Raw genomic sequence first — 24,848 nt, 5'->3', positions numbered from 1 at the left:
TAATTTCCTAGAGAAATGAGAAAGCCAGAGATCAGCTTAATACCTGAGTTGTTTACAAAATAACAGTAAATAACAGCAACATTAATCACAATGCTGTCACTTTCTTACATTAAAGACAAGACTTTTATGAAGAGCCAAATCCAAGCCTAATTTAAACAGGTGTGAATTCACAGTAGGTCTATTGTCACACACCATAAATTAAATCAGAGCCTTGTCCTTAGCTAAATCCTCCCCATGTCTGCATAACTACAGCATTCACAAAGTTGTGCTTCTCATACAGCATCAGCCACTGTAGTATTTCCTTTACTAATTAAGTTTCTCTATCCCTTTAATAGATACTGTTAAGATACTGAATATAAAGTGCAAAGAACTAAGGTGACTTGTCCAAAACTCACCCATCTGCCCAGCAATCAAAATGAAAAATCCCCAGAGATTTAGGACAGTCAAAAGCTCTGTTAAATGGATCACTGCTCCCAGGCTATAAAACAAATACTTAGATGAATTACACAAGAATAATCTTACATGTTTCTAGCTCATTAAACTTAGCTTTGATCTGTAACCTACTAAATTCTCTTCTACATCTACTTATTAATATATGGCTAATATTATTACCCCATCTTTGCAGCCTGATGCTTAAAATGTTTCTTATTATTAGAAGTATTGTTTCAAATAGAATATGATACCATACACTCATGTTAAGAAAAGAATTTTCCCAACACTTAATGTGGGCAAAAAGGAAAAATTATGTGTTTCCACAGCTGGTTTCCCCCCCCGCCCTTGCTTTGGTTTTAAAAAGACAAGTATGTTATTAACAAAAGTCCCCTGACCAGATCTCACAAGCACTCTAATGCTACATTGCATGACCAGTGGTATTTCAGCCTGTACTAAAACCCTAATTTCTTGCCTACAAATCTCAAAGAAGTAATTATGAACGACACCTAATACCCAGTTGTCATAAAATAATTCAGCCAAAGAAATTGAGCAGAAATCTGGATCCAAGACGAGTTTGCATTTCACAGCACACTCCTCCAGCACTGAGAATCCTGTACTCTCACTGTGGTGTAGAGAAAGAGTAACTAATTACACAAAAATGTCTAAGATGTCAGGAATGAGGCAAACAAGTCAGACTGAAAAGTACGTTAAAGGAATCTGACAAAATAAAAGAGCTTAAAAATTGGGTTATTTTAGGAATGGCTGAAGTTCCACACTAGCTCTCAACTGAGATGTAGCAGCTTAAAGTAAAAGAGTTGATGGCTGTTCAGATGTGCTAAATGTGGTTCAAAAATGGATTGTGGCATGGCATAAATGCACTTGAGGTCAAATTCATCAAATGTCACAGCTGCATAGACATCCTGTAAAGGAAAACATAAGAATTGAATGAACAATAATGAGGAAGGTTATATAGACACAAAATGGACTGTGGGCTGCTTTTTAATACACTACCTAGTGTGGGAGGCATATCTGTGTCAAGCCATGTAATTTTAGGGATATATCTGGAGATCATGCTTCCTGTAGGTCAGGTTTGTATCCTCTTCTTGGCCACACACTCCAGAAAGATAAACAAACAAACACACAAATAAATTTGCCAGCTCAGTAATCTGGCAGACGAAAGCACTGAATTTGATGTTCTGATGTGCTGCAGTGACAGATACCATTGTACCAGTAAACTGAGGGCAAGTGCAGTCTTCAATGGAATAAAGGAACTAATTTTGATATGGTTATTCTGTGGTGTTGCTGTCTGAAATTTACATTCACATACTGTAGAGTAACACTGTTTAAATGGAACTATTTATACTATACCAGAGATAAGCAATGATCCCCAAGAAATTGGTCATTCATTTCGTGCAGTCAATATATATTTTGCTTAGCCTCAGGCAAAGCTGAAGGCAGTCTGTGCACTAATAGGCTATTATTAGTTGCCATTAACTTGACAACATTAAACGGGAATGCCGGTGTTTCATACAATCTGTTAAATGCTGCCAAAACAACCAGAGTGTTTTAACAGTGATTATGACAGAGTTGGTGTGTCTACAAAGGAAAACAATTCTCAAATAAATTCTCAAACTGGGCTACCCACAATAAACAGAGAAGTATATATCCTGTGCCAGGGAACTTCAAGCTAGAGCTTAGAATGAATAGAAGAATGTCAAGAAATAGCTAAAAAGAAAATTTTACAAAGTACATTACTCCAAATCAATGTAAAGCAAAAAACTGTCTTGAAAGCACATCTACTGGAGTCCACACAATTAATTGTCCCAGTATTACCACAAAATGACCTGTTCTGCATTTGTAGCAAAAACTGTGTTCATAAAGGAAGAAAAAAAAAAAACCCAAACCCAAAACCCTACTGACCCTTTCAAAATATGGACAACAATGTTTTCTCAAATCATGCAATAACTGTACCTTTCTCATTAATTTTACTCCAGTTCCAAATAGCTGCATTCACATACCATTTGGTCAACCCCTTGAAATCCAGAATTGCTAAATACTTTTACAGAAATTAGGAAGTATAATGGAAATGAAGATTTCATGTACTTCCAGCAACAGATCTTCTGCACGTTCCCATTTTCACACCAGAGTAGTTACTGGCAGGCACAAAAAAATACATTTCCATGGCAGAAACTGACAAGGATAAATGCAGTACTTGTGGCTCTCTGATAAAGCCCCTGGCACACAGGACTGCATAGAAACAGGAAGATGTGCCATCTATGACATAATTTAAGTAGAGATTTATGAACTTCTGTATTCAAAGAGTGCTCTGTTGCTGAGTGCCAACCCAGATGAAAAACACACTGCTCTCTGGATCAGGAATCTTGGCTATGAACTTAGCTGTGAAATAATAGATAATATAAACAAATATAGCTTGAACTGCTGTGTTCAAATTTATTCAGACCTTAACTTTCAAAACTGTAATTATTATAATGACTCAACACCACAGGAAGCACTGATACATGTTCAGTTGGCCCTGCCTGAAGACGTTTAAAGAGTTCAAATGAACTTGTGCTCTCAGTTTCTCTATCTTCCAACTTGCTCTTGCCCTTGCTTTCCTCTCTCAACTATTTAGTTAAAACTGGTACTCAAGCACCTCAAACATGAATCCCTGATTTAAAAATTGTTATAAGGCAGACAAGAAATGAAATATTAAAGCCACATACAAGAAGACTATCTACACCAATTTAAATTGATTAAAATCTTTCTCAGAGACAAACCTTTAGAAGAAAGCATTCTTTGGTGGGGAAGCACAATCTTATGTGTCCCTATCTTAACAACACTTAACCCATGGTTCTTGCTACATCTGTGCAAGATGATGAAGGTGCACTACTTACAGTAATTTTCATCTACAGAAGATTACTTATTTAGTGGTACATGTAGTACTAAGCAAAATATCATCAACACCCAGCTGCACCACTGCACTCCAGACTGAAATACAGAACTCAGTTACATGCTTAATTTGCTTTCAATACTTCTGCTTCCAGGACCTTACAGGAGAAATGTGTATTTTCTAGTCTAAACAGCACAAGTATGAACATTCCTTCCATGAAGCATTCCCTTTCAATCATTTTTACAGCTAAGTGCCGACCAATGCCAGGGAGACCAGATTCAACTCCTTCAGCCACCACCTAAAACCCAGCATCTCTAGCAAATCACAAACACACACCTCCCTCAAGCCAAAACAAAACCTGTCTATGCAATAAACACTTTACAGAGGATGGATCCCACAGAAACAGGAAGCTGGAAGACAGGCAGCCACTGCACGCTGGAGATGGGGTGGCATCTAAAAATTAACTGATTCCAGCAACATAATAAAATGTGGCAGCACAGAATGCTTAATCCTTAAAGGAATACTTAATTAGAAACTAGCTGTGCACTAAAGTATTTTTTAACCTCAACCAGATAATGTAATGTTTTTGAGCCTATATTGGACATTATCATTGCTACTGGCAGACATTGAGGTGAAGTTATATAATTATGAGCTTCATGTTTGATAAATTCAAACATGTAAGTATAGAAATGCCATTTATACTGAATGAAACCTTTTTCAGTTGTATTAACCTTATGACTACAGAGGCTGAAAATATGTCACTAAAATATGTCGTTGTCAACACTGGAGTGTCAATATTTAATGACATCTAGACCTGCCACAACATGCAGCTATTAAACACAGAAATTAAAATATCAGCTAAGCTTGTTGATCTTAAGCATGATAAATTTGTTTACTTACTATACTTTGTAAGGAAACAGAGTAGCTTTTAATCAATTTTAATGCAGAGTAAAAAAATACTAATTCCTCACATAATTAAATACACATTTTTCCCTTCTGTGACACACTAAATGGTAAGAAAAGCAAATGAGTAAAAAATCCTGAATGAGAATGAATATTTAAAAAACACACATACAGAAAAACCAAGCCCATGTGACCCACAAGCCCACTCTCTATAGGCAGAGAAACACAGAACTGAGACGTGACAAAGACCTGTTCAGTCTGCCCTATTGATAAAGACATGTCTTAAGGTGTAGCATAATATTAGAGGTAAATAGAGAATATAGGACTGCAGGTGGTCTTTCTCAAGTCAGCTGGTTGAAGAGCCTTAAAGCTATACCCAGAAGCCACAGGAGTAACTGTATGCAAAATGTGATATAAATGTACATATATAGATTTTAGAACCTAATTCATAGGTCAGAAAATTCAAATGATAAATGTCTCATGACATAAAAATGAAGAATGTGGGAAAGTTATTCATCTCGAGAGGAATTATGTTTGAACAAAATCACAGTTTCATTTTTCTCTCTTATTTTCTGTCTAAACTATAAATACAATACACACAGCAAACAACCCCTTCACCTTACTTACAGTACAGGGATCTAGGAAGGAGGGGGGAAAAGAGAAAGAAAACAAAGGAGAAAAAAGGAAAATAAGAGAAGTAGAACAAGAAAGTTCTGAATAAATTATTACTACTATTGAGTACATTAGACGCATTTCTTTATTACCATTCTCCCCATCAGACTTCCTTTCATGGTCAGTGTCAGTGAGGGACAATGCAGAGTTTGCCCGGCTGGACAAGCAGGAGCTGTGTTCTGATTTGATGCCCCTCATCCACATCCTCAGGGCGTGGTCCGGGGATGCTCCTCCTTCTGTCTCAGTGTCCACATCCGAGCCCACCTCCAGCGGGTAACTGTGCTCAGCTACACCATGGAGGTCAGTTTGATAGCCAGAGCACAGGATATGGGGAGTCTCACAGAATTCCATGTCTGGAAAAAACAAAAGTTCAGAAAAAAATGTAGCAGTGAAAAGCAATATAACTTTAATTTTCTTCTGGAGAATCTGTTTTGAGAATTAACATTGTTCACACTATTAGAAGACTTTTTTGGTCAGTGACTCACCCTGCTATCTACTCTAAAGGTAATACAACTAGAAGAATATATAGTAAAATATATAGTGCTGCACTGTAATTGTGCCTTTTTGTCTGATAGAAGTATGTATGATAGCTCAAACATGTGCACACCCACACACTGATAGCTGCACATCAATTTACAACTGAAGTGAGCATCTGCAAACACAGATACTTTCTCACGTTTTGCCAGGAAGGCAACAGTTCTAAATTAATCTCAGTATGTTTTTAACCTAGGGAAAGTGTAGTAAATTTGCCAATAGAGAACTTAAAAAATAACATTTAAAATACTTGGTTTATTGTGGAAGACAAAGGAAGGGTACTTACCATTGGCTTGCTCTTTGAGAGTGCTGTCCTTGCATATTCACACCAGTGGGTTTGGGTTCTCCAGTGCTGGTGGCCTACAGGAACCTCCTAGAAGAGCAGTGACTGCTAGGACTGTACAAGGGCCATCTCATGACACCAAGCCATCTGAGATTTGAGAGTTGTACAGTGCTACAAGTTATTCTTACTGAACACCGCAGCTGTTGGGCAGCAGAAATCCAAGGACAAACAGAAGGTGGACAGGACCCATAATGTGAATATGCAGAGGAAACATTCTCGAAGAACTACAGGTAAGTAACACACATCAGCAAATTGCAACTCCCCTTTGAGGTAGCCTCTGCATATTCTCACTTGTGAGAATCCAATTACAAATGCAACTCACAGGGACTATGACAGGGAGTTCTAATTAAATAAGGATTACAGAACTGCACTTCCTAATTGAACATCAGACCTGGGATGCCATCTTGAGAGACTAAATACAATATCAAATATGCATACAGTATTTCAGTTTCTAGAAAAGAAACATTAGAGACAAGAGTCATTGTTTAAGACTAAGGACAAATACTCTTTTCTACTGTCATCCTAACCAAAGCTTTAATTTGCCAAACTAATCCACTTACCAGCTAGTGAGAGGAATGATTCTGATTTTAATTGCTCTCCCTGAAATAATAAAAAGCCCTAGTATTTTCTTGAAGGTATCAACCAAAACCTACAAACCAAGTGCTAATATATAAATTAAACCACCTGAGGAAATTGTAATTCATCTGTCTCTATACATTTTTCTTTTGCCATCCAAAAATTCCTAAAAGTCTTGGCTGTAGTCTTGGCTTTGAGCTCAGGGAACAGCAACCTCATTTGTGGAGGGCAAGGGAAGAAGGCAGGCAGCAAAGAGAAAAGCATGGCCACAGCCTCACTTTCCTACAAGAGTCATGGAAGGTAACCTTGTCTTGCCTGCTGTCGTGAATCCCAGCAGCATCAGCCACCACTGCTCCTGCACCCTTTGGAGCAGCAAGACTGGTGTGGGGATGATCCCAAGTGCTCCATCACCACTCTGGTCTTTTCCTCTTGTTCATAGGAGGAGGATGTGGTCTCAGCCCTACCCTTGAGAAGCTGAGATGTACCTTCATGAGCCTGGTCCTCCAAGCCTCTCAAATGCACTGAGACTGACTCCAAAGTTTGATGGAGATGGCTAAGAGAAAACAGCCAAAATATTTGGAAGCAGTTGCATAGGGAATATTTGGCATTTGAACTTTGCCTTACAACAGGTGTGATTTAAGGAAACATCATCTGATGCTTCTTCCCCTTTAAAAGAGATCTTTGCTTATTTTCACCATCCGAGGAACTTCCCCATAATTAAAAATCTTCCTGTAACTTCAAGAATCACCTCAGCTGATGCCAGGTCCTCAGGGGACAAGGATGCAGGCATTTTTTTACATGGCTGTCCCTCCAGGCAGATGTCTGCCATTAGCAGCCTGGAGCCCATGTTCTCCCTGTTTGCATTTGCATATGCCACAGGGAAAATTCATCCCAGCAAATCCCACAAAATGCTAATTAGATTACACATTTTTAAGAAGGACAGAATTTACCCTTCAGTTTATATGTTAATTCCTTTTTTTTTTTTTTTTTGTGAAAGAGACTTTTTACACTATAACTCATGTTCAACTCAAGTTTAACACAATCTATTGCCTTAATAGTCTATTTTTTAAGTATACAAGCCTTTGCAGGATTTTAACTCCCACAGGATGAATTTTCTGAAAAGCTTTTATAATGGCAGAAGTGGCTGCTTTTAGTCTGCATATCTAACCTTTTTACCTAAAATACTACATATTTCCACAAGGAGATAAAGTTCAAGTAGATTTACGATAGATTCAGTATTACCACAAAGACATAGTCACAAGAGAAATGAGAGAACATTAATACAAAATTCAAGGTTTTGCATGGATAGAGGACAGACGAAAAAAAGGTAGCAGTTATGAAGATGATGAAAGGATTTTCAACTCTGGGCCCTCATGGAGCCTGTTGTAACACAACCATTAAAAAACAAGTACTTTATCTCACATTGATACTAATTTTCTTTTTCAAAAGGTAATGCACAAAGAAATATAAAATATCTAATAAGCATCAAAAGGAAAGAAGGCTTGTTAAAAAAAAAATCAGCATTTCAATTAACAGACCCTTTTCTTTCTACTTCTAAATACAATTTTCTATTAAAAAAAAATCTTCAGAGATAAGCAGTTAAAGAGAAGTTGGACAGTGGTGCCTCTGCTATTTAAGGCTGATATGAGAACTGGGCAGCTGACCAGGCAGTTCAAACAGCTTCAGCTTTGCTCACAAAGCTACGGAAAACGCCAGGCAGCTCACGAAGGGTTTATTTACTGAGCCATCAATTTAGCCACCAGTACAGTTCAAAACCTAAGTCAGGATTTTCATGCAGGTACAAAACAATTATTGCACTGCATCTTCCATTGTATCAGGAGTAACTGTGTGCCAGCTACTCTTTCTGCAACTCTTTTATTTTTTCTCGCACAGGTTAAAAAAAGAAAAAAAAAGTTACCCTAGTGAAAGACCACAGAGGCTCTTCTCTCCAACCTAGTAATTCTGTTAACTTGGACTTGCAGAATTACTTGTGGAATCTCCTCACTGTTGCCCTTTGCCAAGAATTCTGCTAATTTCAACCAACTAACTGGGAGTATAAATAAATATTTATTTCAATAAATAAATATTTAAAATACAGAAAAAAACAATCCAAACAAAGAAGATAGAAGAAACATAAAACTAGAGTATAAATAGTGATGGGCATGAAGAACCTTCCTTTCCAGTCTTCCTATTCCCTTATGGAAAATTATTATTTTGTGTTAATAACAGAATGATAAATATTAATTTAAATTACTTAATTGACCTATGTGTTCAACTAGAGAAAGAGCTTACAGAAAAATATAATTTATTTATAAACTGGAATAATTTGACATCTTGCAATTAGGTGCCTTTTATGAACCCCATCACATAATTAAGCAATTGCAATTTATTGATTGTAGAAGTCTTTAAACATCACTGATTCACAAATGAGTTTTATTCTTGGTATGAGGTGGTTCTTACTCTGAGAATGCTCCCTGCTCAAACACACACAAAATCAATTCTCTGGATGAAAAAAACCACAAATTACTCTTTCTGCAAATATAAAATTATAAAAGAGACTAAGTAGGCTCAAAGGCAAGGAGAAAATATCAGTCTTGGAATTTTAAATCCACGATACTTATTTTGGCCTAGTGTCCTCTTTCAGACTGGGTTTTTGAAAACACTGGAAATATCAGAGTCTGGGGAGGAGAACAAGGAAGGAACTCCAGAAAGGCAAATAATACACATTAACCTGAACACTGTCATGCTTATGCTTGTGTCTGAGGGAGTATAGCAGGAATGTAAGGGAAAAAATATCCCAAACATGTGCTTTTGTTTATGGGTTGGGGTTTTAGTGTTACACCTCAGCCTGGTGTATATTTTTTCACACTGAACTTAGTCCAGTGCTTTAATCTGCAAGTGTATTATGTGTGTTGCAAAACAAGCAGAAAGGCAGACCAGCTACTCATGGTATAAGAGACTCAAAGACACTGGGAGGGAGGGAGGGAAGGAGTGAGGAAAAAATGTAAATCAAATGGGGAAAGTGAAGTTTGCCTTCATTTTTGGAAGCAATGCATATGCATTCTCCTAAATGAGAAATTTTGAGGGCTATTGAGCACTCTGCTAAATTTCATGTGTTCAACGGCCCTTAAAATTTCTCATTTTTCACCTGAGGACTGTGGTTTACTCCTGGTTGCTGGACTTGAGAATTAAATGTGCAGAGATCTTAAGCTGCTTCGTAAGGGCATTCGTGAAACACAACCTGCTACATATATTTTTGAATGCTTTTGTGTATATGCTTCTCATTTAGTCAAAGATCTTACTTCTTTCCATGTTGAGAGCATATCCACATCTTTCCTAGGACAATATAATTCAATGAAATTAAGCTCCAGTAACTATCTGTACAAAAATCATTGAGGAAGAAGCCAAAAATAAATTATTTTCCAAAAACACATTACACTGATTATTAATTTGTTTTAGAGATCTTATGTTTATCATCAATTGCATTATTGCCACATTATTGGAACTGTTTCTCAGCTGCACATATCTTTTAATAAATAAAAATTGATATACATATTACACATAAATAACAACTAAATAAAATATACCATTTGAATTTTTATACTTTGATAGCAAATGCATTGTATTGTACATTTTATTTTGCTGTATTTCAACTTTTCCTTGCATTCCCTTATTTATGTAGCTTACTTACTTACATTAATCTCAAGTTACCAGCAGAGATGATAGAAAGTTCAAAAATATCAGCCATAACAACTAAAGGAGGAATAAAAAAGGAATCAGAGTCTGTTCCAACACTAAGGAGTGAAATTTGCAGGTTAGGCAGCTAAGGGATTAGGAAAGGAGGCTGCACTTTCAGGAAATTCTTTGGCTTGCGAAATTCATAAGGAAGAAAAAGTCTTTATTCTTCAGGTCCTTCCCTAGAGGTACCAGAGGATGAGGTTCCAACCCACGCCTCATGGCAAATATCTTTCTAGTCTCTTCTTCAGACTAATTCTTCAAGCTTAAATAAAGAGCACAGAAATAGACTGAACCTCTTAAAATATTCTCATGGAGTCCTCAGATATTAATATTTCTTTTTACTACTACTGAAATAAACATAAATAAGGAGTTTTTGCACAGAAATCATCCCGATCCTATGGGGACACGGACGAACTTTCTCTGTCCTCAGAAGCAGAGGATTCTTTTGGAGATCACATGAAATTCTTACTGTTAGAGATTTTGTTTTTCAAGAGTTTCTCAACTAGCAAGATGCCAGAGAAGGCATCTTTGGAGCTGCATTGTGGATGCAGCAGGTCTCATTTTAATTTAGAAAAACACTCTCTGTACAATATTGGTTAGAAATTTATTCCTTTAAGTTCAAACACATCTGAATTATTGCTGGCTGCAGCCTTTCCTACTCCAAAGTGTGGCTTTATGAGGTAAAATACTTCCACTCACAGGATTCTGTTAAAGAGAAATTTCTACTGCAGGTACTCATAAATATCACTCCTTTAATGAATTTTAGAGTTATAAAACCATAGCAAATACTAGGAATTAGCATTTAACCTAAATTTCAGATAAAGGAAACCAACTTATTCTCAAGTAATGACCACACTAACTCTACCCTACTAAAGATAAGAAGATAAAAAAAAAAAAAAAGTTATCACAGATGAGAAAGAACCTCAATACCATTTGTGCACATAAATTGAATTCTTCTAGTATTACAGTTGAAATAGAGTTTGGAAAAGCTTTTCTTATAACAGATTCACATAGAATTTCATTCTCCATATGCAATAATCTATTAAGAAGTTAAGAATTTTCAAGAAATTTTTTTTTCTGTTTCCAAAAACTCTATCATAAGAGAAAAGCATTCCAATTTTCTTTCAAGTATTTTAAAGGTTCCTTGGCTCCATAATAATTTTTCTATTACAAGTTTTGGCATTTACATTTGTGTTTGAGGGAAGCAATAGATAATGAATCCTTTTTTCTTATGATTAAATTTTCAAAATTAAACCTAGCCATAACTAAAACTTTCATGAAGGGCACTAGAACTATGAATCAAACTATTTTGAGCAGATTAACTAACGTTCCCTTTGAAAGAGTTACAGAAGAACAAACAGTTTTCCTCCAGATTAACCAGGGGGTGTGAAAGCAGTGGGGTACAGTAGTGCTGCCTCTAGTCCAGTGCATTCACAGCTCTCAACAGACAAAGCTGATGTTGTGATTCTGTCTTGTTTTCAAGTCTGGATGGCACTTCAAAGAAAGGCTGACAAAATTATTAGAGTGCAAACAGAGTACCAACATTCTTTGAAGTGAAATTACCCTCAGATTGTTGCTCTATCACTACTTGAATTCACTTTTCTGGTAGTAACTTCTGAAAGCAGTTAAACCAAAATCCCTTTCATTCAAACCTCAGTCTTAGATGTCTGTGACATCTAAGCATGACAGCTATCATGTCCTAAAAAAAAAAAATGAGACAAAGATATGAAAATAATTTCTATCAATGGTTTTGATTCTGGTTTTCAAAATACATTTAAAATACACTGTTTGTTTCTCAAAATATTGAAATTTCTTAGTTTTTAAAATTGCAGTGGAACCAGCACTTTTAGATACATGAGTATTTTGAAATAAAAGATGTGCAAAATCTTTATAAATTTCACTGTCTTAGTTTTCAAAGGCTACACACGCAAAAATCCCGAAGTCTAAACTCTGATTTAATTTTCAGGGCTGTAAATCCAGAAGTTAATTCCATGCAGCCAGTGGGCCAGGGAAGCATTTAGGCTTTAGATCACTGTGACTGTCTCAGAGAAAGCATCTGGACTTTTAGAGAGATGCTATCAACACCCATTTACCAGAAATCTTCTCCTTTTCTGCGGGGACATTCAGCAGACCTGAGACACTCAGATCACAGACAATGCTCAAAAAGAATCATCAGAGTAACTCAGCTCCTCACCTTAACTTTCACCACGAACTACAAAGCTCTGATATCATTTTAATGTAGCTTAAGAGAGTATCAAGGGTACTGCTAGCCATCTTCCTTTGAAGTGACATGAATGGAAGGCAGGCAGCAAAGGGAGCCAGGCTGGAGCAGAGGAAGGTGGTTTTGATGCCCTGTGCCAGTTTCAGTGAGTGATCAGTGAATGAGTCATGTCAGCACAAGTGAGCAAAAGGCTTCAGCAACACTACAGTGCCCAAGTCCCATTTCTTCACATTCCAACTAACTGTTAAGAATGCTGAAAATTACGAAAAAGTATTTGCAAGGGAGAAGGTATCACTGAGAGGTCTAAGCACACAGAGGCAAAACCCCTTAAAGGAAGGGCTGCCAGCCACCAGCAGCACCTTGTGTAGTGAGAACAGGAACCAGAGAACAACACAAGGGCACAAGGAGCAGTAGCTGCTGTCACTGTGCTGCCATCCCAGAAGCAAGGAAAACAGGAGCAACACCCTGCCCTGGGCACAAGGAGATGGTCCCAGCAGGAGGCTCTTACCCTCCATGTCCAATTCAAGCTTGACAAATCCCAGTCTGCAGGTTCCCAGAGTTGCCTGGTGTGCTGGCACAGCAAGCAGAAACAAACATTCTGCCAGCCAACCTCTTCAGGTCTTGGGCATCAACCCCACAAATGCTGCCCGTCCTGAATGTATATCTGAAATCCTTCCCAAGCACCCAGCTAAAAAGACTGTCTAATGAAGCCCAAATTTGGAATTTACATCCATTGAATTCTTGGTGGGATATCTAACACCCACAGAACACCACATCTAATTTTATAATTTTTTCTCTTTAAATAACTGAAATTGGAACCAGTTTTGGCAGTCAACAGCACATCCCCAGCTCAAAGAAGGGCCAAATTAGATCAGTGTGCCCAGGGCTCTTTAGGAAGAGAATCAGAATCCTACAGAGTAATGACTGCTGTTCAGACTACCAGACTATGAAGCATTTTAAAACTCTCTTTTAGGTGAGGGTTTCAAGAGACACAGGGTTATGCCTCAAAAATAAAACTGGAAATCTAACTTTGTTCTGTGATTTTGAAAATCCAATCTATGAATTGGTTTTTCACTGTTAAAATATTTCATTTGCCCCACAAATTTACTAACAGCTTTTTAGTGTGGTTTTTATCATTGGAAAAAAACCCACGTCAGACTGCAAGATGCCCCCTAATAAAACCTGGGGCAACTAAACAGTTCGATTCTGACTTATGTTCGATTAGGGGTGCAGGTATGTGCACTTCTTTTTTTTTCCAGATTATGCAAAATTTACATATGAGGGTCATGAACTTAATAAATTAACATATACTATGAAAGCAGTGTATTTTTTATTTTAAATTGAATATTTATACAAAAAAATTCACCCTTCAGATTAATGTTGGAAGAAGAAAGAGAAAGCACAAGCATGTGCACAAGCTCCTCAGCACTTCCATTCCCATCCAATTACATCCTGCTGTCAATCTGACATGAGTGAGGACACAGGGAAGACAACTTGGCACGTCCGTTCCATTTGATCAGCCGACTGGGGACACGGCTTGTCAGTCAAACAGCCCCTCTTCCCCACAGCTCTCTTGAGGGGTTTGTCATCAAATGTTCCATCTGATCAAGAGATGGGAGATTTAACTGCCTTCACATAATTCTGACCACTTCTGCTCCCTCCTTTCCTCAAGTGTTCAGTTTACCAAAGAAATTTCAATAACAGCAGTTTGGACTTAAAGGTGAGCTCTGCTGCAGTTTAATATTAGAACAATTGAATGAAAAACATTGAGTTTGCATATTGTATTTTTAGACATACAATCACAACAACTTTTTTCAACTGTTTAACTAATTTTCTTACAAGATCTTTATTAGATTTTCTGATATTTACAGACATTCGTTCTTCTATGCTGTATTTCTAAAGGCAATTATGTAAGTTATAAAGACTACTACATTCTGTATCTGCAATTGCAAAACAAAAATATTGGGATTTATACCACCAAAATGCATCAAAGAAAGTCAGCTGAAAGTGGTGGCACCATTCCAGCTGTGTATCCCCAGAAAATAATTTTGGGGTAATCTTGCATCACTATCACACAACATCATTATTAATTAAGTTAAATAAATACTTCTTAAAATATACTATCCTAAAATGCACATCATGATTACCAAGGAAAGATGAAAATCTGAGACAGTTTGTCAGCGTGATAGTTCCCAAGCATACAATGTGGGATCTACAAGATTTTCCATCTCGAGATTTGATACAGAGATCCTATGGAGGGAAGTGCCCCCATCATTCCAATGCTACACCAAAGGGAATTAAGCATGAGGAAATTCCAAAGATGACCAATTCAAAAGACCTCTGTATATTGTCATGAAGTTTAAACAAGTGTAAGATCCCATGATCTGGCTTCAAAACTTATCCAAACTTTGGGAACAAAGTCATGACTTGGTGAAATGACTCCAGTATCATTAGGAGCTACAGTATCATTAGTTGGCTACAATTTTTACAGCTCTAGACCTCTTTAGTTTCCCTGCCCTTTCTTAATGAGAGCTGTAACTGTTTTAAAATATAAAATTGCTCCTAAATGGCACCCATTTTAGTAGTTATTCTAGTTCCTGACTTTGAAACCTCCAGCCTGAGATGCAACCAGCTGTGTTTTAATCTTTCACAAAGACACAGCCATACAATTGATACCTGGGAAATGACAAGGCACTGACTGATACTGAAATGTGATTTCTCGATGTTGACAATTAGCGGGCAGGCACCTGCTCTTTCTAATGCAAACCACAGGTAGTGCTGACTACCCACAACTAAAACCAAATCCCCTCCATCATCAAATAATCCCCTGCATCATCAAATAAATGGATACATATGTATTGCATAGAAAGATGGTTGGGAGGCTGACTGCCTAACATGAGAGAGCTCAAAGTTGTTACCAACTTTGATAGATAAATCCTAAAAAAGAAAATCAGAAAATGAAATAATTTGTATCTTAACAGACTGAAAGCCACAGGAAGAATTACCGAAAGTATTGCACTGCCTATAAAAACTGCTTCTAAAGTTTTTCAGCATCTGCCTTTCAGAGATTTTATTTGTGGAAGAGAAGCTGCACACTGGTGACTTTCTTCATAGCTAACATACCTTGGGTTCCACAGCTGTGAGCTCTACATAATTCTCGGTTCTGCAAAGGTGCTCAATCAACGATGCTCAGGAAGAGTCAAAGTTAAGAGCCTACACTGCAGCTGAGACTAACCCAAAGAAAATAAATCAAACCCAAATGGCGCTAACACATTAACCTACAGTGCCTCTGTAAACTCTGCCATGCCCTGAAGGAAAGCTTGCCATAGGCTGATAAGCAGAGTATTTCTGTATTGCCAGAAATACTCTGTGCCTCGTTATTAAAATATTCACACAGTTGGAGGTGAACTAATTGAGGCAGTGGAGACAGTAATACAGAAGGCACTTAAAATGTAATTAAGCCATGATCAGAAAAGGCACACATAAGGGAGAAAGCACTGAAAACAGAGACTCCAGAGAAAACACCAGATTCAAACAAAAATGAGAGCAATTGTGTATTAAACCATGTTCAATGACATTTATACATACTGCTAAAAGAATCTGTGCAGAATTAAAACAGTAAGGCCATAGATAATCAGGAAAAACCACAACATGTAAGTTTGGTTTAGAGAACCTTTATGTACTTTAATACATGCCAAGGAGGCAGGTGTTTTGAGAGGAAGATGGCCCCACCCTCACCTGAGCAATTCTCAATCATGCTGGAGATCTAAGAAAAAGAATGCTATAGGAGCGTTCAGTGTTTCAATTATTTTGGTTTTATTCTGTAAATATACAGTTAACTCTACTGTTGGCTGTTCTGGAAGGACTGCACCAGCAACTGTTTCCTCTACTGAAAAACCCAGCTGACACATGCACTCACCATATTAAGGAGGGGGGAAAAAAAACCAAAACTAAAAGACTTAAAACATGTAACTATAAACTTCAAAATTTTAACTCATATAGCATATTCTCTTTGTAATAAACACTGTATTTTAGAAAAACTTAGTGACAGTTTGCAGAATTGTCTGTTTTTCCCTCAGTTTAACCATCTTACAGGGAAAAAAATATATCAGAAAAAATCCCAGGCTAATATCCAGTTATGCAAGGATTTTTTTTCAGATCAAGAAAAAAGGAACCTTTGTAAAAAGGTTTCTTCTAACAGACAGCTCTATGTGTTAACTACACCTAAAAACCCTTTTCCATTGTTTTTTTTCCTATTAGATTTGTTTCATGCAAATATGCTGAGTGCAGAGTCTTCACAGAAACCAGTTCCCCACAGAATGTATAAGTCACATGTGGATTTTGCCTTTTTTCACATTTTCTCCATTTACTATTGTCTCATTTCCCTACCAGCTGCTTCACCATTTCCTGAGCTGCACCATCTCGTGCTGTGTCCAATATTAGACACAGCAGTGACAGAGCAAATGGGAAATAAACAGCACAGCTGATCAGGACAACTGGCAAAGGATGCAAGCAGCACATCCAGAAGTGGTTATAAGTGAAAAAGCCCCAAAACATTTGGTTGTAGGAGCTTAAACCACTGATCTTTAAAAACACAGCAAGATCCTCGCTGACTTGACTCTAATCAGATACAGAGAGCTCTGAGAAGCCAGCCAGGGTCCTATTCCAAAGAGCACATGAACTGAGCACTGAATTAGAGGCAGACATTTTTCAGTGCTGGCACTCCCAGTGGAGGGAGAAGGAGGGAAGGATGGGCTTGAACTCCGGGGGTCTGAACATGAGGGTAATTCAAACCTAAGCAGGATGAACAGTGACCCGCCATGTAGCTAAAGAGAATATAGGACAAAGAACTATTTTTGCCAACCTAATAAAAAGTATTTATTTGAACTATCTTGTCAACAACATACACATGCAGAAGAGGATTTACACGCCTCAGCTGTCCCCTTCCCACATCTCCCTGCTTTTCTTCAATTCAGAATGAGGAATCAGTGGACAGATGCTGGGACAGACACCTGAACACTGAGTGAGAAGCAGCCTGTCAGATGCTCTCCTGCTAAATAACTGAAGAGACACTGGCCAGAAAATGTTACAAGTCAGTATTCTCCTGTTTAATACAGTTGTCTCCTTGCTCAGACTAGCTTGCTGAAATTATAATGGACAAATTTGTTGAACATGTTTTGAGGCTAATTTAAAAAAATAATGATACAAACACTGTAAAATTGTGCTGCATGCTGTCAAAGACATCAAGTTTGTAAACGCCTCATTTGCAAACAATCTGTTGCTGAACTCTAACCAGTTCAGACACTTACTGATCTCTTACCAGTATAATTGTAGCTATTTAGCACTTTTATTCATTTTAATAATAACAATAGCAATAATACTTAGAGCATAGATAGAAAACAGTATTTTTGTGTATTTTTATCATTTTGTAGAACTTATTAGCCATTAAAATATATTTTACACATATAATTCTTCCAAAAAGATCGTAAAATTAAACTGAAATATTGGTACTTGCTAGCAACATTATTCCACTCACTTGAGATAAAGCCATTTCTACATCCAATTTAAGGACTGAGATTTATTTTAGTAACAACAACCTTGGAGAAAAACTTAAAAATCCAGAAATATAATGTCAGAACACTCAATTGATCACACTGGATATCTAAACTGGAGCACCAAGGTACAGCAAACAAGCGCCTTGTTTGTGGCCACTGTGCTGTTAGCTCAGATGAAGGACTTAGGGGAGCACATGCAAAGATAAGTGGCAGGTGCCTCTCTTTATTTTCTTAAAGCATTGCATAAAGGAAGAGTTTTCTAACCCTTATGATGGTCATTTGACCCAAATATGATAGTGCAGATGATGAAGCATTATTAAAGCATGAGGAATCATAAGCTCTGTGCTGCCAAAAGAGTGACAGCAATGATGGGTTGCGTGAGAAGTTTGGTCTGTGTGAGTGGAGCTGTTTGGGGATGACAATAATTACCTGTGAAATGAATATTCATCACATGGGTGAATTCAAGGCTGAATAATATTTCACTGGAGAGCTGGGATAATGTTAGGCAGAAGTTGGCCAAAGCTGACACAGCTCACTTTGTACCGAGGTGCAGCTGTATGACACACAGATGGGTGCCAGGAATTCATGAACTGGAGACACAGCCTGCAGCAGGCAGAGCTACCCCCTGTTATAGTTTGTAAATACAAGCTGAAAATTAGCTAAATAGCTTTTTTATTCCTGAATGTATGCCCACCTCTACGCCAAGAAATACATTACTGTTATTATTTCTGCAAGCAGTAAATAGCATTTAGCTACCCAATGCCAGCCCTTCCTTTTCTCCTCAACTCCAAAATCTCTGTCAAAGAACACCTTCCTTTTTTAGAGTAATAATTTTTTTTCAGAGGCAACTATTTCTAAAGGTGCAGTCAGTCTCTGCCAACTTCTTTGTGAGCAGCACAAGCCTCCAGCCAGCTGAACACCTGGCAACTGCCCCAAAAGCACAACAGCCACTACAGAGGGACTGAAATAGAACACTTTAAATTTTTAATGTTTTCCTTCTTTTTTTTTAATAGATATTATGAGACTGGGAGAAAACAAACCAATCAACCAGCCAACCCAAACCCACAAAAATTCTCTAAGAAAATGTGTGCCAAAAGTCCTCAAATGCTACCAATGAAGAAGTAAGTGAGGGGAGGAGCCAAGAGATACTTTAAAAACAATGAAATCTTCAATAGTCTGATCCAGCAGCTAGGGCATAAAGATGCACAACTGCTTCTGTAAGTAAGGCTCTTCCTTTTAATTGTCTGAAAGCAGATTAGTTTCCTAAGCATACAATAAAAGTAAACTATTAGCATCCATCTCTGAACGCCAACACTCTACAGATCAATAGCCAACAATTCAACAATCAACTGCAAACTTTTAAGTAATTGCTGCTACAGTATCAGCTTAAACTCACACCTATGGGCATCATTCTCACTGTTACCAGGAAGAATCATATCCCTACAATCCACAGCTCAATTATTCCTTTGAGAATCTGTACGCAAACCAAACCAACCAAATAAATCCTACAAATATTTCCTTTCCAAAGCCACAAATTACACACTTCTGACAAAACACTACTCGAGGTTATGTATTGACACATGCACAATACATAATTTGTAATGCACTCCTTTGTTGTTAAAGAAGAAATATTATTTTGTGATTTACAGTAGTACGACTAGTAAAGCCAAAGGACTATTTTCATATAAAATTAGTATTAAAAACATGATTTTTTCATACTTTTATCCATAAACAGACATACAAAATTAATTTTCTCCTGTAAAAAAAAAAAGCAAAATTCTACAGGAAAGAAAGTCTTAATCCAAAGACCACAGCAAAATACAAAACTCTGTGTCATATAGTTTCTCCTGGGACTAAAACCACAAACCTATAAAAATTAATGGATTAATTTATTAAGGAATTGAATAATTAGGAAATTAGTTTTTAAAATCAATAAAAACCCCAAAGTATCTGTGAAAATTCCTCAAGCCAAGCTTAAATGTTGGAGAACCAACACAAACCACCATCAGCATATCAGAACACCACCCTGGCATAAGGCATTGGTGAATAAGGATGTTTAAGTTACTGTGTTCAGCTTTAGCTTTACCTGCAGAAACAGCATAAAGCTGAAAGTTCTGCCTGTGCTAACTGGGCAGGTGAAGGGCACACTGTGTCCTTCATCACAGACACGAGTACAGGGGGCTCTGACATTAAACTACGCTGTGCAAACAGATACTACAGTCAATTTATTACTTTGTTTATTTTACTTTGTTCACTAGAAATCACTAAGTATTACTGAATATAGAACTGGCTCAGAAAATTCAGATACACAGGAGGAGAAATGAAATATATTTAAAGCAACCAAGATATTCTTTATGTGGTTGCAGGCACAATGGGAGGAGGAATGCTGTTTATGCAGGTGGAAACTGTGTTTTCATCACTATTCTTACACTAAGTAACAGACACGATGATCATCCAAGATATGCTCACATAAATGAAGATTTATCCAGTCAGAACAGGCAGCTATTTTCCTTTTTTCCTTTCTCTATTGAAACGCATGGATTTTTTCATACCATGCCCTTCTCTTCATGAATTCTGTATTTCCTTTCAGAGAGAGTAAAAGACAAATGAATTTCATAATCCATCCCCAAGTAAAAAATGAGAAAAGGAACATCAGCAAGAGGAAATTACTAATACATTTTGCAAGCAGCAGAGGTGAATACTTCTGGGGGCAACTATTAGTCAACATTTCTAATACTTATCTATTTAAACTATCAGTAATTGACTCCAAAGAACAACCCCAAATTTGTTTAAACTTCACAAGGATGTGCACACACATTTCTGATTTCTACCTTTCCTTTAATGTTCTGCATCTCCATATATACAAAAAAAATCTCACAAGACATTTTCTGGACTAAACAGTGTAAGGTACAAGATTGCTCTTTAAAGTAATGCAGGTAGAACTTGTCAACACTATTGTCAATACTACAAAAAAAACCTAGTAATAACAGTATTACTAACAAATACTAGTAGCAACAAATATGAAATATGGAAACTCCAAAGAAATAATGGAAGGAAGACACTGGGGAGAAAATATAAAAATAATTCCTGTCTCTACCTGAATAGAATAATTAATTTTGTTGTTTAGTTCCTTTACAAGTAAAGATCAACACAGTTCACACTGCGCTGCAGTGTTCAAAAAGTGCCAACAGCAGGACATCCAGATTCCTCTCCCTTCCCAGGTATGCAGGAAGGGTGTTTTTGGCACCTCAGTCTCAAAGACAGACTCATCTCATGTACACAGGCAGCACAACCTGATGCTGATCTTGAGCTAACAACAGCTTCCTCTACAGCCCTCCCTTGTCTGTAAAGCAAAGGGAACACTCTTGGCTCACAGGACTGGGCTTTCCTTGGCACTTCAAAAACCAAGCATGGAGCAAAGCAACTCACACTGATAAAGTCAGTGGCAACACAGAATCCAGCTTGTCAGATACTACTGTCTTCAGTTTTGAGAGATACAGATAAGGATTTCTATAATAGCCGATTTCTGAGTACAACATTTTGACAGTCAAGCTGCTAATGTTCATTCTTACACATGAAACTTCTGTAAAGGTCATCAATTCCAGGACATTAATACAGAATAAAGCATAGGTTTTTTACAAAATTTACCATTTGCATCTGATTAGTCACAGTGCTGATATTATAATTTGAATTTGCTGTCTTCCTAATAATCTCTTGGTGACTTTCACAACAACTTTGTGTTTGTATTTTGGTATGTGACTTTCCTAGATCCTCAGACTGTTTTTCCTGGGGTTACAGCTGGAAATGACTATATCAATGTTACTCAGTATTCACATATTTTGTTATGTAACTGGTGCTTAGGGGTAAGGGGGCAGTGAAAGAATTGTTCTGCTGGTGTTAAACATTATTCCTTCCATGTTGTTTCAGCCATCTGAGCTAAAGACACTTCATCCACTTGCAAAGCCTTCCTACAGAGTGACAGTCAGCAGGAAACTGATTTTAAACAGTGTCCAATAAAACTGAAACTTTGAAAAGGGAACCTTAGATTTTAAATCACATTCACAGTTTATTTCACATAAAGACCTAAGTTCAGAAGAATTTGAGCCTCTTTCTCAAAAGAAAAACTAATTCAAGGTCTATACTGGTTAGGGTACACCCACTCTACTGTTTATCTAGATATGCAGCAATGTCATCGACTCCCTGAGCTGCTTCTTGACAGTTCTTTATTTTGAGACATACAAAACCTTCTGACAGATACATAAACGAGAAACCCTGGGAAGAAATGTTATTTTGTTTCAGCATCTGCTCTACAAATGAAGATAAGCAAACCAGATTTCTAGTTCCAGCAAATGACAGTTCTTCTTGGTTTCAAAGAGAGTGACATGAAAGACACAGCAAGAGAATGAACATTAAACCAGACTGTGGGGCAGGGGCAGAGCCGTGTGGCAGAGCCACACAGAGCCACTTCCTCACTCTGCCTTGATGCTTGTTCCTATCTTGGTTTAACTCTTGACATCTTCTTGGACACTCTTAAATGTTATAGGAAGAGGCTCTATTAATATAACAAGAACTTCTAACAGATACAATTCCAGGTTTTGACAAACAGAATTCCAAAACATTAACTCAAAAGTTTAAGTCTTGCCTGTAGATATTCCATCAGTATTTGGCAAGGTTACTGTAAAGGTTGCCATACCTCATAGAACCATAGAATGGCGTGGGCTGGAAGGCACCTTGAAGATCATATAGCTCCAATCCCCCTGCCACGGGCTGGGATGGCACTCACCACGTCAGGTGGCTCAGGGCCTCAGCCAACCTGGCCTTGAACACTTCCATGGATGAGTCCTCCACAAATACCTTGGTTCCTGTTTACACTGCCTCCGTTACTTTGCCCTTCTGATTTTTACTTTCATGATTTCTGGCACTTGACACCATGGAAAACTGGTGATCCAGAGAAGAGAATGGAAATTCAGATAGTTTGTATCTGTGCACTGACAAATAGACTGTTAAACTTGTGTAACATTTGAAGAATGTTTTTTTATTCTTCAGATGAGATTTTTTTAACAGGGGAAATGCACTGTGATCCTTCACTAGTTTATTTCCTCTCTCTGCAGGATTTTTTCCTCACTTTTCCCCCTCTCTCAGATATTCACTTTTTAAATCAGAAGAATTACTTAAAAGAATGAAACTATTTTTGATCATATGAGGCATTTTTTTTCACTGAGATGATGGCAGCTGAGATAGGATTGGAAGCCATGTTACAGGAATGGTGACAGCAGGTTACAAGCTTTTGTAACACCTTTGTGATCTAGGAAGGGAACACCCACTTCAGCCTTGTGGGGAAAGAAGTGTCTGCACATTCCGTTCACTCATGTATTTTGATTTGATGAAGGGAAGGAAAAGTATTCCCCCCATGAGATTTCAAATGAAGGTACAAACATAGAATTTTCTCACCCCATTTATTCCAGGGAGAGAAATTTCCAATTACTTGGCAAATCAAGAAAGAATATCTGGAGGGGGTCTAAACCTAAGTGCTGCTTTTCCTTTCCTTAGAGTTTGCAGATACTCCCCACAGAGCAGAAGGCTGCAGTCCAGGAAGCCACAGGGAAGTGCTCATGGCACTGTTTTTCTCTGGGAGACAGTAACACCACTGTGATTAGAACACAGCCAGCCAAACAAAGCACAGCACACCAGGAATCCCTATTTGTGCAAGGGAATACAGGAGGAGACAATGCACTAAAGCTTTAGGAGTGTGGAGTCTTTTACTTTGCCTCGTATATATTTTTTTTGGACAACATGAAGCTCATAAACACTCAGAGCAGATGGTGTAACATACAGCAACAGGAGATGGAGCTTATTAGCTGTTGCTTCCTTCCGCTAGTCCGCAGCCCAGAAATCTGAAGGACCTTTAAATCACCCTCTACTGAGCTGAGTCCCTCTCAGGAAACACCACAAGGGATAAACTGTGTGCCCTTACACAGACATCACTTCATTATGCTTAAGTCTGCTCTAAAGCACACAGGTACATAACATGCTTCAGTTCTCAGAAGATTTTCTAAAATTAGCAAAAAAAACCCCGCATTATTAAAAGTCTAAGCATCTGGCATTTGTAAAAGAAAAAGAAGATCCTAATAATACAAAATATCTCATCTGTGTTTACACTACCCTGTCTAGTAACAGCATTTTACCAGAAGTCTTCTATTAAAAAAAAGAAAAAATTCACTAAGTCAGAATTTCAAGGAAAGTGCTTGCAAAAATAATTGGTTTCATTTGTAATCAGTCTGTTCATAGCTTCCTCTTATAGTACCCAGGAATGTTTCATTCCACTGTCCAACAACCACCTTCCACAGCAGGTCAAGGCACAGCTCTGAACAAATGATGCAGCTTAAAGGTTAAAAAAATTCTTTCCTTCATTTACCAATGAATCTCATCATAAAGAAGATACAGGGAACAAAAGAAGTAACTACACCTAGCTGAAGAGCTCCAAACAACCATACTTCTAAAAGGCTGCATAGCAGTAGTTCTCTTAAGAGCATTTCTTTTTCTTTTGACATTTTTTTCCTGTCCTTCTCAAAATGAATGATCTCCCTTTCACCTACAAACATAAAAAATGCATTTCACCGTGTGCTGTTTACATGTCAGTAAACAGCCAATGTAATATAATTTATTTTGATAGTCTCTATAACATGAGTACTAAATGGCTCCCAAATATGCAACTGGCAGGTGGAGTGATAGTGAACTGTAACAGCCTGTTCCACTGGCCACCAGGTTACCACTGGAGCTCTAAATACCACTGCTTATATATACCACCAGGTTTCCACTGGACCTTCTTAATAACAAGAGACTTGAGGTGCCCTCCCAATAAAATTTTTCCCTTCACTAACTGCTCTTTGTGAAAGTTTCATGAGCATAGACTCCTAAATTCACCCAGATAAGTGCTCCAAATCTCTATCAAAACAATGAAAAAATCACTCTGCTGGCATTGGT

General features: G+C 37.6%; 1 protein-coding gene across 1 annotated transcript in view; it reads right to left on the bottom strand.

Annotated features, from left to right (window-relative positions):
* The window catches only part of TENM1 (teneurin transmembrane protein 1), a 305,637-nt gene that overhangs the window by 197,670 nt on the left and 83,119 nt on the right, over window positions 1–24,848 (bottom strand). Inside the window, exon 3 of the mRNA XM_053990269.1 lies at window positions 4,990–5,250. Coding sequence (XP_053846244.1) covers window positions 4,990–5,250 — 261 coding nt within the window. The remainder of the gene's footprint in view (window positions 1–4,989; window positions 5,251–24,848) is intronic.

Source organism: Vidua macroura, chromosome 14 (genome assembly GCF_024509145.1).
Source record: "Vidua macroura isolate BioBank_ID:100142 chromosome 14, ASM2450914v1, whole genome shotgun sequence".
NCBI classification, from domain to species: Eukaryota; Metazoa; Chordata; class Aves; order Passeriformes; family Viduidae; genus Vidua; species Vidua macroura.
Note: the sequence above shows the minus strand (reverse complement) of the source record. Positions and strands in the feature narration are given on the sequence as shown.